General features: G+C 40.0%; 1 protein-coding gene and 1 pseudogene across 2 annotated transcripts in view; one reads left to right on the forward strand and one right to left on the reverse strand.

Moving 5' to 3' along the window:
* The first annotated feature begins 224 nt into the window (after positions 1–224).
* Positions 225–14,868, forward strand: part of ccny (cyclin Y) — a 95,670-nt gene continuing 81,026 nt past the window's right edge. The window contains exon 1 of one of the 2 annotated variants that reach the window (XM_017704861.2): positions 225–905. In XM_017704861.2, the coding sequence (XP_017560350.1) occupies positions 752–905 (154 nt within the window). In that variant the 5' untranslated portion in view covers positions 225–751. The remainder of the gene's footprint in view (positions 906–14,868) is intronic. The other variant, XM_017704842.2, reaches the window with a different exon arrangement.
* Positions 6,592–6,710, reverse strand: LOC119263129 (annotated as a pseudogene).

A 14,868-nucleotide genomic window follows, 5' to 3' on the forward strand; every position in this document is an offset into this window, starting at 1 on the left:
TGCAGACTCTGGACTGCCTTGCGTTTCTGGAGCTACCGGTCTATAAAAGTAGCGCCGAACCTCCTCACACGTGTAGTCTGTAGGCAGATTAACTAATCTGCGGGACCAAAACATCACAAACCGATGATGTATGTCCACAAACATCAGAAACAAGCCCCCCGCAGGAGGAAACGAAGAAAAGGAGCGCGCACGCATCCTCCCGGGTGCCCACCCACTGGCGCCGGAACCTTTCTTTCTGTAGCCGTTGCTGTGTTGCACGTATCGAGCTCGGGCATGTAGTGACAGCAGCGGCGGAGGCAGGAGAAGCTGAACGATGTTACTGCTGTTACTCCTAAAGGGGGTCCTAAAGGTGCTGATATTTTAACTAATACGTCTTAAAATGCCCTTTTAGCCCCTCTTTCCTGGGCGTCGTTGTTCGGTCGGTTCATGGTCGTGGACTGCGGCGTGTTTTCGGGCGGGTGGAGGAGGAGGAGGAGGCTGAGGCTCTCCGGGTTTTTCTTCTGCTACTTTTATTTATTTTGTTTTAGTATGGCTCTCCGTGACCGACACAGGTCTGAAAACAGGAGCTGGTGAGGGTGTGTAGGCGACCGGGTGGTGTCTCTGCCTTTCCTCCTTCGCCCCGTCCGTCCGTCCGTCCGTCCACCACTCGGGTGGGTGGCTACAGCAGCTACTACAGCCCCACCAGAGGGAAGGAGAGAGGGAGAGGGTTCCTACTGCTGGCCTGCTCGTAGTGCCCGCACATACAGCCACCATGGGGAACACGACCTCCTGCTGCGTGTCCTCCAGCCCGAAGCTCCGCCGAAACGCTCACTCGAGGCTGGAGCCGTACCGCCCGGAGCCCGAGCTCAGCCGAGAGGACACGGGCTGCAACCTGCAGCACATCAGCGACAGGGAGAACATCGACGGTAGGTGGTCCATGTGAAGTGTTAAGCCCATGCTAGGGGTCCTGGATGCAGCTTAGGCTGCCTCGACGGCGCGTCATCAATCATACACTCCTGAAAAGGAAGGCTCTTCAAAGGTGGTTCTGCTTAGAACCGTTTGTATGCATGATTAGATGGCTCAGGTCTTCAGATGGATGGAGAATATGTTGTGTATATAGTTTTACAGAACCTGTTTGGCTCTATGTAGCACCAAAACAGTGACATAACTTTATGTTTTGCTACACAGAACCATTTTCAAGAGATTCTCTATGAAACCATATATGCAACATGTTCTCCATCAGTCTAGAGAACCGTTTTACCATGCGCTACGTACTAAATACAGCTCGTGGGTTTTAAATAGAACCATTCCCTTTCCTTAAGAACCTTTGAAGAACCATGGTTTAAGAGTGTGGGTGGTTCTTGGTGCCATGAGCCCAGCTCAGTGGCTTAGACAGGCGCATTCGAGACCTTATGTAAATGTGCCATTAGGTGGTTTGTGGTGCCCAGATCTCGGTCTAAGTAGCCTTGACACCACCTCAGCAGAGATGGGTGGGTCTCAGATTAGAGGAGAACTCCACTGATTTTTCCAAGCTTTCTGCATGATTAAGTCACAAGGATGTACAGTCAGTTAGAGTGACTCCGTTCTGGAGACGCTTACAAAGTCAGATTTGTTCACAGTGGTGGTAGGAATTGGACGTATGCCTCTAAAAGCGTATGCCTCACGGATGCCGGACCTGTTTTATGATCGTCTTTAAGAAAAGTTTTTGGCCTAAAACATATTAGTAGTTATAGAAATGTACCAACAGGACATGCAAAGGCAAAATAATCCCATTGTTTTTAGATCTACCACTGTTTTACCCTTTAACTCAGTAGACATGTGTTCACTGGTGGTTTTGGTCAGTAAACAAATTGGCTGTATGTGTGCTGTAGATGTTGCAACCTATGGTTCCTTTCACCATCACCATCATCAAAGAATCTGATTTGGTATGTTTCATGACAGTGCACCATTTCACATCAAACAACTCCAAATTACTGTGTGTACATCTATGTGTACATCTCAGTGATTAAATTATGCAGAAATAAATAAATAAATAAATTAAAAAACCTGGTGGAATTCCCCTGTAAGTATTAAGCTCAGACTAACCATGTTGGATGTAGCCTAAGATGGCATATCAGCAATCACAGTGGTATATGGTGCCATGAGACCAGCTCAAGTAGCCTGGATGGCCCATTAGTGGCAGTATATAACTTGACCATAAGTGGGTTGTGACGGCACCATAGCAGTAAGAAGTGGTTTTTGTGTTGTGACCCCTGATTTATTCTTTTGGATGCGGATTAAGCAGTGTAGATGAGTGTAGATGTCCTGGGTTTTAGGATACCTAAGTATTACTGACGGTACAGAGGCAGTGAGAGTATTAAGTGGCCTTTCAAAAGTGTTTGGATGTGTATAAAATGTGTTAACTTCATCATATTAGGAAAAATATATTAAACAGAGAGGTTTTTATTTGAAGCAAACCATTCCAAGACCTTACAGAAAGACTTCTTTAGGTTTGCATCCAGACTGCCTTTGTACCCTTCCAAATTTATAGTCCTATCAGTGATCGCAAGCTGACCAACACCACTGTAAGAAAAACAGCCCCAAACTTTGTTTCCTTCTCTGCACTTTAGCTTTAGGTCAGTGCGCTTCTCCAGTTGTTCTCCACACATAGAGTCTCCCATCAAGACAGATTTTTAGCTAAAATACTTTCTCTGATGCAGACGTCATTTTGTTGAACATTTTATGAACTGAACTAAAAAGCTTCATAAAGTTTACCAATAGATAGATTGTCCAAATACTTTTGGGCCGTTGTATTTACTGGCGTTAGTTGGTTCCTGTGACTCCAGCCTAAGCAGCTAGAGAGGAAGAACATCACAAGCTGTTTTGGCAGGTGTGAGTGACAAGCAGCATTATGTTGACTGAAACTTAAGGCCAATCCCATTTCTTATTTTTACTCCTACTCCTTTGAGTGACACCTTGCCCCTTGGAACTGAGTTACAAGGGGTAGTGGTTGAAATGTTCCCTACGAAATGGGACATTTGAATAAAAACAGCCTTACTTTATTACCAGGCTGTGAGTAGTCCTCTTTAGGCGACCCTGCCAGTCTGCAGTGACAGCAGAGCAGGGAATAGTTCAGCTCCTCACTGCTGGACTTTAGTTACATTTAGGGAATAATTGTTTAGTGATATGAAGCTCAAGTCAGATATTCACCAGCTTCTTCCTCAAATTTTCTCATTCCACCTTAAGTGGTGCAGTTCTGATGCCTGAGGTGTCAGAATGTAACTGATGCGCCATTTAAGGTGGAACAGGAAATTTGGCTTTTTAGCTACTGTGACAGCATACTGCTAGCGATTTAAAAAAAAAAATGCTTCTTATGAAGAAAAGGACCATAATACATTGAAATGACATTAAACTATATTAATTTTTGAAGGAAAAAATACTCACATTTGTCGGTTTGCTATCTTTTGTAAGTCTCTGTTTGGAGGGCCATGTAGACATAACACTTTGCCCTACCCCTCAACACACACACACACTCGCACACTCTTTCTAAGCCGCTTCTCCCTTGCGGGGGGGTATAGGGGGGTGGGGTGCTGGAGCCTATCCCAGTCATTGGGCGGAAGGTAGGATACACCCCAGACAGGTCGCCAGTCCATCGAAAGACAGACAGACAGACAGGCAGGCATGTACATTCTCACACCTAGGGGCAATTTACCATGTGCAATTGGCCTGACTGCATGTCTTTGGACTTTCGGAGGAAACCCACGCAGACACGGGGAGAACTCCACACAGAGAGGACCTTGGTTACCCGGCCTGGGAATTGAACCCAGGCCCTTCTTGCTGTGAGGCAACAGTGCTACCCACCCATGACACTGTGCCACCCCCTACCCCTCTATCTCAACAAAGATTGGGGCACCCTGCCTCTAGGCATGAACGCACTAAATGGAGGGGTAAGGACCCATTGGACGGGGTGTGAGGAGGGGTGAAATGAGACTGGGCCTAATAGCCTAGATAGAACGTCAGCTGAAGGAAGCATATCCACAGTATGATGTTTGTGGTGCCTTAGACTAGATGGCACCGACAAGAAGAATGTGTGCTGTTGTTAGGGTGCTTGCCGTAAACAGCATAAATAACAAAGAGAACAACATTAAAAATTACAGCAACTTTGAGTGCAGCCTAACTGGCCTAGATGGCACAGGGGCAAAGGTGGGTAATGGTTCCTTGACCTCAGCCCAGATATCCAACAAGGTTGTTTGTGTTGCTATGACCCCAGTCTTACTGCACTGGATGTAATCTAATTGGCCTCTATGGCACATAAACAGCAGGGGGGATATCAACAGTAGGTGGTTCTGGTACAATGTCCTTAGTCCAAGTAACCAAGGGTCATAAGTGATTAGGAGAGTATCGATTGTTGGTGGCTTATGGTGCCATGACCCCTAGATGGCACATCAGCATTGGTAAGTGTTCTAAAGTGCTTAGCCTAAGTAGTCTTGATGCTGACATAATGGCAGGGATATTATTAATGGTAGGTTGTTTCAGGTGTAATGACCCGTATAACTGCTTTTATGCACAAGATTACATGCAACAGAAAATACATGCCCACGAAAGTGAGATCAAGACAGGCATCAGATATAACACTGTAACAACGTTGCATCTAGAGTCTTTAAATATGTTCATAATTGATTTCATATCCCTTAAATGCAGTTGAGTTGATGCCGTACTGTGCCGGCAGCGCAGTTTGTCTGTACCAAGTGTCTCATAAAGAAGTGACCATAATTAGACCGTGTCTTTTGGCTTATGCACCTTCAGAAAGGCCTGTTGCTCACCCATTTTAGAGAGCATGGTTAAATGTAATTAGGTCTAGGTCACAGATCTGTATCCCTGCTCTTCTGCTGGGCTGCTTTGGTTCAAAGCAGAGATCAGATGCCGGTTTGAGGTCTCTTGACATGTATGTATGTTTATTCATGATCTACATCAACTTTAATCACCATGAACAAGTATTTCTGAGCCCTCTACCACTTCTGTATGTGTGTTCAGAGTCTCTCTGAAGATTTGCGGGTGGCAACACTAATCTGCAGTGCAGACTTAATACAGTTACATGCCAGGCGTCTGTTGAGAGTTTTTGAGCTGCTCTGGGTTCAGCCATGCCCTCCCACTGCAGTTTAGCATCTCAAGGGGTCGCGTGAGAGCAGTCAGGGATGAGCTGTGCTGATCCCAAAAGGAGGATGTTGCGCCCAGTCTGTCCTGCTGTTTTTCTCTGATAGCTTATTCAAAGGCCTAAGTTGTGCTCAGATCCATGTTTGGAAGAGTAACATCTAAGGGGTTGGAGACATGGCAAAAATATAGTATCATACTTGATAACCAAAAAAAACAAACAACAAAAAAACACCACGCCGCTAAGTAACAAATACATCAACATCACACAAGGGTTAAGATTTGTGGGTGTGTCGGAACCAAAGTGCAGCAAACAGTAGAGCCACTATGAGTATGATGCCATTGTACAGTTCTGCTCTGTTTCACAACATTAATAAAGCCTGCTTTACACTGCATGATTACAACGGTCATATATGTTCCCTGCATGAGATGCTGCAAATAACATCTTGGTCAAACTCCGTGTCAGACTACAAATTCAGTTGTGCATGTCTGTGTACACGGTAAAGATTTTTTGGCGATAGAATTGTGATGCAAGAAAATGACGACTGTCTGCTTGTACTTTCTCTTCTTGCTGAAGAATAGAGCCACATTTTAAATGGTTAAGAAAGAGAGATTAAAGCTGTTTTTGGCTGGGGGAATGGACTATGTAGAGTACTCATTCTTCAAAGTGAACTTGTGGTCACGAGGCTAATTTTACCATGATGTTATATTAGGCTGTTATCTTAAAAGGAAAAAAAAACATGTTTTAGTTAAAAACTTGTGATCATCGATCATATTGCCTTATATTATGGCATATATTGATTATATTTGCCTTAATAAAACCTCATATTAAATAATATAATATTGAGGTATATTATTGAGCAACCCAGCATCTTTTAAAAACTATCCCTTGTCATTTTCTTAGATGTTACTGCAAGCATGTAAATTCATGAGCTACTTTTGGTGCAAATTTGTGGCGACATGTGCCGATAAACTTCGGAAGAGGTTACCAAAGCTACGTCCATGTACTTAACAAATGAAAAAACAAGACTAAACGTAAAGTAAAATAAGAAGAAGGTAAAGATCTGTGGGGTAAATCTAACATTAGTGTGTAGCAGAGAGAACTAATAGGCAGCTTCTTAACAAATCTGTCTCTCACAGAAAAATATGACTGTTGGTTTATGCACACAGAGTAAATCAGTCCTCTTTTTGTGATTTATTTTCCCAAAACGGTGATTATCGCCTTTTAGGCATTGTCGTCGGGTTAATTGTCCATCATTGACAATATTTGATTATATCGCCATGTTGCCCAGGCCTGTGCTATAGGTAGCTCTGCTGTCACTGCAGGTCACCCTATGTGTGAACTGAGGGCTGAGCCAGACTGACAACATGAACTAATATTCTTAAACTTGCAAGCAATAAGTATTTTTAGATTGGTCTCTGTCTCCCTCTTGTGTATAGATGGAAAGAAAGAACTTTATTGATCCCGGAGGGAAATTGCAGAATTTACAGCACCTGGTATTCCCAGGTGGTCTCCCATCCAAGTACTAACCAGGCCCAACCCTGCTTAGCTTTCAAGATCAGAGGAGATCAGGCATTCTAAGAGCGTTATGGCCGTAAGCACACACCATTTTATGACGCTTGTTATTGGTTGTTTTTAGACAGGTGTCATCACAGCGAGAGATTTTGGACGAAAATTTCTGACACTTCTAGAACTTTGCTGTAAGCTGACTTCGGTCACAAAGGCAGCAGATCAGTTGCTGTGGAGTATGACACATTAAACCTTTAAAGACTGCGACAGCATCATCCTGATCATTATCACAGAGTATAAACCTGCCTGAAATAAAATGAAATGTTTTGGTTTTTTTTGGATGTGGTAGTTTTTGCAGGATATGTTGTTGTGTTGTTTGTGTTGCAGGGGAAAAAAACAAACAAATGAGCAGAATAAATGACATGAAGATGTAAAATATTCCAAACCCTTTTTCTATTTTCACACCAAAACTACACACTGGACATGAGGTTTTTTTTTTTTTTTGGAGAAAATTTAGTTGTTTTTTTTTTTTTTGTGCCACAATAAGTGACAGAAACACGTCTGTTGTTTCTCACAAAATGGACAAATGTGGACGGTGAGTGAGCTGCTTTTCACTTTGCAAAAGCAAAAGGAGCACAGAGACTTTCACTTTAATGGTTCTTTCTCAGACAGCTTGCTTTTGAGCTGCTTTTGGAGACATGAGCGAAGCAGGAGATGAACAGATACTTTTGGCATTTGTCAAATGTCGTAGTTACTGGCACACATTTCATCAGTGATCTTGGTTGTCGCCTTGGTAGTGGCAGAGACAGCAATGATTGGCTGAATGTGTTGGTGCATACGCTTTCAAAAATCAAACAAGGTGAATAAAATAATGGAGTATTTTCCTTGTCCAAAAAAAGGCGTATTGATGAATTTGTCTATCTGGATAAAATGTGCTTGTAAACCTTTTTAAAGAAGTGAACAGTGCATTTATTTTGATGTAGAAGTTCTGATATGTGTTTTGACACACTCAGGGAATTAATACATAGAATGTGCATAGAGCCCCTACAGTTAACTGTAACCAGTAATATACTGCACTTTAGTTACCACTAATTCTGCACTGACCTTAAATGACCATTACCTGGATGACTTGTCATACATGACACTTTTACCTTGTTGGTTTGGCCTGGGCGATGTGTTGTAAAAACATATTTTGGAATATTGTTGAGATTTTGACGATAATTATATTTGTAACAGCGCATGTTATTAGATGATAAAGGCTTTGTGTGTGACTGAGCCACATAAGCCTTGGTGTATTATTACCTTAGTTATTGTTACTTGTATCTACAAAGTTGTAATGTTTTTAGCAGTATTTGGCAATTTTGCTCTAATCAGCTTAAGAAAAGGTGCTTAGTGTTTATTTTTGGCTCTAACAGGAAAAAGCAGAAAGACCTAGAAGGACCCTGAATTTAGGTCAGTTTGGTGGTTTATCTGGCAGAATTTTAACTACATTTCAGTTATATCATGTATACTTTGACTAACCATTTGCAGTTTTGATACTTTATTGCCTGTCTGCTCATATTCTCTGGTCACTAGTTTTAATTTTGGGCCCCAATGCTTATTTAATAGAACATGACAGCATAAATACATCTTATACACTGTGCCCTTGGGTGTTGAAGCCTGTAACGGAATTGGTTTACGCTTAAGTACAACCCCAATTCCAATGAAGTTGGGACATTGTGTAAAACCTAAATAAAAACAGGATACGATGATTTGCAAATCCTTTTCAACCTATATTCAATTCAATACACTACAAAGACAAAATATAAAATGTTCAAACAGATAAACTTTATAGTTTTTTTGCACATATTCACTCATTTTGAATTTGATGTCTGCAACATGTTCCAGAGAAGTTGGGACAGGGGCATGTTTACCACTGTGTTACATCACCTTTCCTTTTAACAACACTCAGTAAGCGTTTGGGAACTGAGGACACTAATTGTTGAAGCTTTGTAGGTGGAATTCTTTCCCATTCTTGCTTGATGTACAACTTCAGTTGCTCAACAGTCCGGGGTCTCCGTTGTCATATTTTGCGCTTCATAATGTGCCACACATTTACAATGGGAGACAGGTCTGGACTGCAGGCAGGCCAGTCTAGTACCCGCACTCTTTTACTACGAAGCCACGCTGTTGTAACGTGCAGAATGTGGCTTGGTGTTGTCTTGCTGAAATAAGCAGGACGTCCCTGAAAAAGACGTTGCTTGGATGGCAGCATATGTTGCTCCAAAACCTGGATGTACCTTTCAGCATTAATGGTGCCTTCACAGATGTGCAAGTTTCCCATGCCATGGGCACTAACACACCCCCAAACCATCAGAGATGCTGGCTTTTGAACTTTGCGCTGATAACAATCCAGACAGTCCTTTTCCTCTTTGGCCTGGAGGACACGACGTCCATGATTTCCAGAAATAATTATATAATAATACTCCAATCATGACCCTCACCTGTTTCCAATTAACCTGTTCACTTTTTCCAAACAGTTGTTTTTTGAGCATTCCTCAACTTTCCCAGTCTTTTGTTGCCCCTGTCCCAACTTCTTTGGAACATGTTGCAGGCATCAAATTCAAAATGAGTGAATATTTGCAAAAAACAATAAAGTTTATCCATTTGAACATTAAATATCTTGTCTTTGTAGTGTATTCAATTGAATAGAAGTTGAAAAGGATTTGCAAATCATCGTATTCTGTTTTTATGTTTTACACAATGTCCCAACTTCATTGGAATTGGGGTTGTAGTCGGAGTATAGAAGTAATCAACTGTTTTAAAAATTATTTTGCATTTTATTGAGTAATATATCACCTGTGTTACTAATACTTTGGTATTTTATTTGGTAATTTATACAGTGTGGGATTAAATATGAACCAGACTCCAAAAGCTATATTTTGTATATTCTTTGAAATGTTTTGGGAACAGTACGAGTCATTCAATGATAAACTGTATTTCGAATTTTGAGGGATGCACTGATACAGGAATTGTGGGATGATGCAGATATCTGATATTTTACGTAATCTGCCAGCGCAGATATAAACATTAATAATATGTATAAACTGGGACAATAATAGACTTGATCAAATGCTGACATTTCAGCACAGTAAACCAGCGTCGCCTAAACATTCTGCTCTTCCAGCGCCCAATAATTACATCATCGGTTATTGGTTTGACATATTGGTCAAGTCTGAGCGTCCCTCTCAAAACAAATGTAAAGCAAATATCTGCTCACACCTATACGATTCTGATATTGCCATGCATCACTAATAATTTCTCGTCAAATTGCCATTCTTAGTCATTTTAGAGTCTCTGTTCATTATTTTATTGGGTGTGTGGACATGTTATTTAGATTTGACAGATATTTCAAGCTGATATTTATTTGTTGTACTGTAGAAAAGCAGAAGGCTTAGCTGACGCTGGGCTACTGTGCTAAATGATCTTATAATAATATAGCTTTATATTATTTTATAAATGTTTTCTGTCTGCATCGGCCCAAGATTTCTGTATCTGCAGAAACATTGATTCAACATTTGGGTGTACTATGAACTGAAACTGGCCGTCTGTATCCTGTAGACGTGCTCATAGCTGCACTCTAGCAAGGGCTACTCAGTCTTTTGTGAGTTATTTAAGCTTGAAATCAAGGACAGTTTGCTTGTTAGTTCAGTGTGAATGGCTTAAGTTAATGGACTCTGTTTAGTGTGATGTTTGCTGTATTTCTGTAAAGCATTTCTAGCTGCATTTGTGTTCTTGTCCTTCGCTTGTAAATGTACTCTATGGCAGCTCCTGTACAACATAAAGCCGCTTTAACAGCACGGTCAGCGAGTGTGTACTTTGAGTTCATTTCCACTTTCACCTAAATTTACATTTTGACCTGTTGACGTGAGTGTGTTCAAATGCATTGTGTGCTTTTGGTAGACCTCCCTGATTATCCTCAGACTTGTATTAATTCATCATTCACATTTACTCCTCTTTTATAGGTGTACAGTTAGCTCAGTCATGCAGTATACATTTAAATGCTACTTACTACACGTTAACCCTGTATCATATATCAGTCCTGCTGCTACAGTAAGAGGAAGTGTCCAGGGGTGTCTGTGTTTGTGTGTTTATGGGTGAGAGGGAGTGTTTGTGTTAAACAAGTCTGCACATTATGAACAGAGTACCAAACTATGATTACACGGCCATGCTTTGTGACTGCGATAGGGCATGCAGCAAATAATTACAAATAATACAAATAATAAGTGCTTTTTTATGTTATATTCATCCTTAAAAAAAAGAAAAAGAAAAATTACATACTTTGCTATCTACCTTTTGTGTCCATGAGAAATGGAGCAATAGGATTGGCCTTTAATAAAATAAATGAAATCTTGTTACGTTAATGGGCCAATATGCTACATTTTTCTCACATTTTATTGTTTTTTTGTTTGAGGTGCACTCATAAGATTTGATATGGTTTCATGTACCAAAAATAGTCATGAGTAATTTCACATCACCATTTTCCAACTTCTCTTTTTCCCTTAGAATTAAAAAGGCGTTTTTTTTCTTTATAGCTATATAAGATAAATGAGCTGTGTTCTGAATGGCTGCCTTATAATGTGCTTCAAGTACTCAGAACTGAAACATTACCTAAAACTTTGGTGTGAATAGGCAGAAAAAAAACATTAAACATAAAATGTGTCATGCAGAAGTTATGACACTTTTTGCATTTTGTTTTATTATTTCCAGTATGTTAAACTGCAAATACATATAAATTATGCATTAAAATGACCAGAAAAAACATGCCTGAACTTGTCTGAGCTATAGATGTTAAATTAATATATATACACACACACACACACACACACACACACACACACACACACACACACACACACACACACGTATATATGTATATAATGTACGTATGTATGTAATATAATATGACTGCAGTCCTAACGTGAGATGTAGGGCGAAGCTAATTCAGTCAGTGTGTGTGTGTGTGTGTGTGTGTGTGTGTGTGTGTGTGTGTGTGTGTGTGTGTTTGTTCAGGGCCGGTCTGTACCAGGCTGTAGAGATGGAAGAAGCCCTGTGCTCTGAACCAGGCCTGATTAACACTAGGCAGTGTGAGCCAGCCAGCAGCAGCTGTGGAAAGCCCACTTAGAGGAACCTTTATCCACTGAGAGTCTGTCTAATGAAGGCTCTCTTCTGCTTATTACTCTGAGCCCTTTACTTACAATTCAGTGTAATGGTTATTCTTCTTGGGTTACAGCATTTTTGCTTTTCAACATCACTTTGCAGAATAGCTGGATCCCATTAGCAAAGAGTACAGTTCTCTTATAAATTACAGTAGATACAGACAGTTCAGATATTGGCCAGTGGTAGCTTTTTTACTTCAATCAGTGTTTTTGCTCTCAAATGGACCTGCAAATTACTTAAAGGCAGGCACTTAAAGTAATACAGTCTGACAGACAGTTGATTCAGTACCTTACCGCTTTAAAGTCAAAAAGCTGTCTGTTCTATTGCAAATGCAGCTAAACAGACCAAATTATTATCAGTATGTGCAGTATGGATGCAGCTGATGGAGATTACATTGGAAAACACATTCTGTGTTTCTTTAAAGAGGAGTGAAAAGCTGCATTGTTGAAGTTGGCGGATGCTTTTATCCAGAGAAGCTTGCAGTTTAATCGTGTTACTGAAGTAGGTGAATGTGCTGTTAAGAATCTTGCCCATGGACTCTTACTGGTGTTTTTCAAAATTCTGCATAATTCAGTAGTTGAGATTAAAACAAGGCTATTCAGGGTGGTTTGATGTGAAATGGTGCATTGTAGGGAAACTTACAACCGCTGATTTCTTTACAGCCCCTTACTGTCGTAATGATGAGAACCAGGGTGTAACCAACCAGTATGTAAACAACACAAATAGCAATTTTCTTTTATACTATATAACACAACTAATGACCCTTCACAAGCTTATATGTAATGCTCATGATAAAATAGTGCTAAATCTAAAAATAATTACATTTTCTTTGGGTATTGCCTGAAGTTGTCCTTATAGCACCCAGCATTTATCCCTCTGCCATGCACTGAATTAAAAAAATTAGATAGATAGATGCCAGTTTTAGAGGTTTCTTAGGCATAATAATAATAATAATAATAATAATAATAATAATAATAATGTATATTATTTAACATAGATTCAGTTTTGGTATTTTAAAATATGTTACACATGTACTTTAAATAGTGCTTTGTGAATGAGTACCCAGTTCTGCTGTGCAGCCAGTTTGCCTTCCTCCATCATAGTGTTGTGATTATCGTTTGTCCTCATTATATGTCTCAAATATTACAGATTCGCTTTAAAATGCTTTAAGTTGCATTTTGTTGAGCACACACAGCTTGTATAGTCTCCCATAGGAAAGCATTGTCAGTATAAAGATACTCTCTGGAGCAGCTGCACATGAGCCAATGGCAAGCATCAACTAGAGGGGTATAAAGACCCCCAGCGTTGTGCTACGGAGCTGTGGAATGGCATTCTATATAGTGATAGAGGTCCATCCTTTACCCTAATACTTTTCTTGTGAGTTGAAGTGGCATTTGTGATCCAGAGCTAATGATCTGACGTCAGTACTTTACATCACTGATGCTCTTGTGGCAGAATACAATCAAATCCCCACCGCAATGTTCCAGCATTCAGTGTAAAGCCTTACCAGAAGACTATAAAGTGTTACTGCAACAAAGCGGGGATAGATTCATAAGAAACGGTAGATGAGCAGGTATTTGGGCATGTAATGTATGATGACCACAAGTGTGGTGGCCATCATATCAGATTGGAGAAAGAAATGTGCAGAATGTACATCCAGTCATTTTGTAAATGGACTCGTTATTAGGACTGTTAAAACGGCGCTCTCACGGCTCTGGGCCTGTATAGGACACTCAGGTGGCCAGGAGTGTGTGATAAGAGGAAAGTATGCTTAACTGATAAAAAAGCTCAGACAGAGCTGTGTGTGGACATATTTTCCAATGCGCTGTAATAAACCAGGCTTTCATGATATTCCCCCACCTTCAGCCTGCCGAATAAACTCCAACAACCTGGCTATTCGTCACAGTTGGATTCCAGTGTGACTGTGGCGTGATTCTGTGGTGTGTGTGGGTGTGTGTGTGTGTGTGTGTGTGTGTGTGTGTGTGTATGACTGCCTTGAGGCTGTGTATGACTGTTGTGATCTAAATGTGTGACTAGTAGGAAGTCAGCCATGAGACTGCTGACTGGAGGCTAAGGATCAACTGATACATCAGCTGGATGATAATATGGCCCGATATTCACGTCCTGCTTATTTATCAGTGCAAGGTAAATATGATAAATATGCACACATGATAAATATAAATAAAAAAAATACATAAATAATGATCTGTAGAAGTATAAACAATAATCTAATAAAATAATCTAATAATAAAACATTTATTTAAATCAATACATTATTTATATTCATACAAATAATTATAAATATAAACAACAATAATAATGGTAATAAAAATAATTGTATTATAGCAATTCATTTGATCATAAACAAATATGATGAGTATAATTAAGCTAAATATACAAAAAAGCACAGTTACTTTTATTTTGTAATTAACAGGAGAGGGGAGCTGCTAAGCTTATAGTTACAGCTAAATAAACATTATTTATATAGGAAAAAAACAGTAAAAACTGTGGCTAACATTTAGCGTTAGGATAGCATGTGGGGAAAAATAAGGTTTAAACTTAATTTCCGTCCATGTATTGAATTGTATCAATGAATATTATCTAATGTTCAGCATCATTTGAACAAGGCAGGTGTCCTTTACACTGTGTGAAAATTTCATGATGAATGGACCAATAGAAATACTCTGGAAACACTTGGGATTAAACCTCTTTACGTTAACTTCCATTGTCAATAAAGAACATTTTCTCCTTCAATGTTCCCATTTTGGAGATACTGTTTTTTCTTTGGACAGCGACAGTCTACAAAAAAAAATTCAACTGAAACTCACTGACATGCATTCCGGAGATCCTGCTAGTGTGAGTTCATGCCGGTTTCTTCTCCCTTCACACCGTTTGAGTGTAAATGGTGCCCTTTGTGGAGAGTCATTATTTTTAGTAGCAAAGAAGTTTGTGAAAGTTTACTATCATTTGTTTTATTGCACTTTTTCACATGCGCACAAAAACGAATGAAAATCCAACGTTTTATTAATTTAATTTAATAAGTAAAAAAA

This window comes from Pygocentrus nattereri, chromosome 3, assembly GCF_015220715.1.
Source record: "Pygocentrus nattereri isolate fPygNat1 chromosome 3, fPygNat1.pri, whole genome shotgun sequence".
Classification (NCBI taxonomy): Eukaryota; Metazoa; Chordata; class Actinopteri; order Characiformes; family Serrasalmidae; genus Pygocentrus; species Pygocentrus nattereri.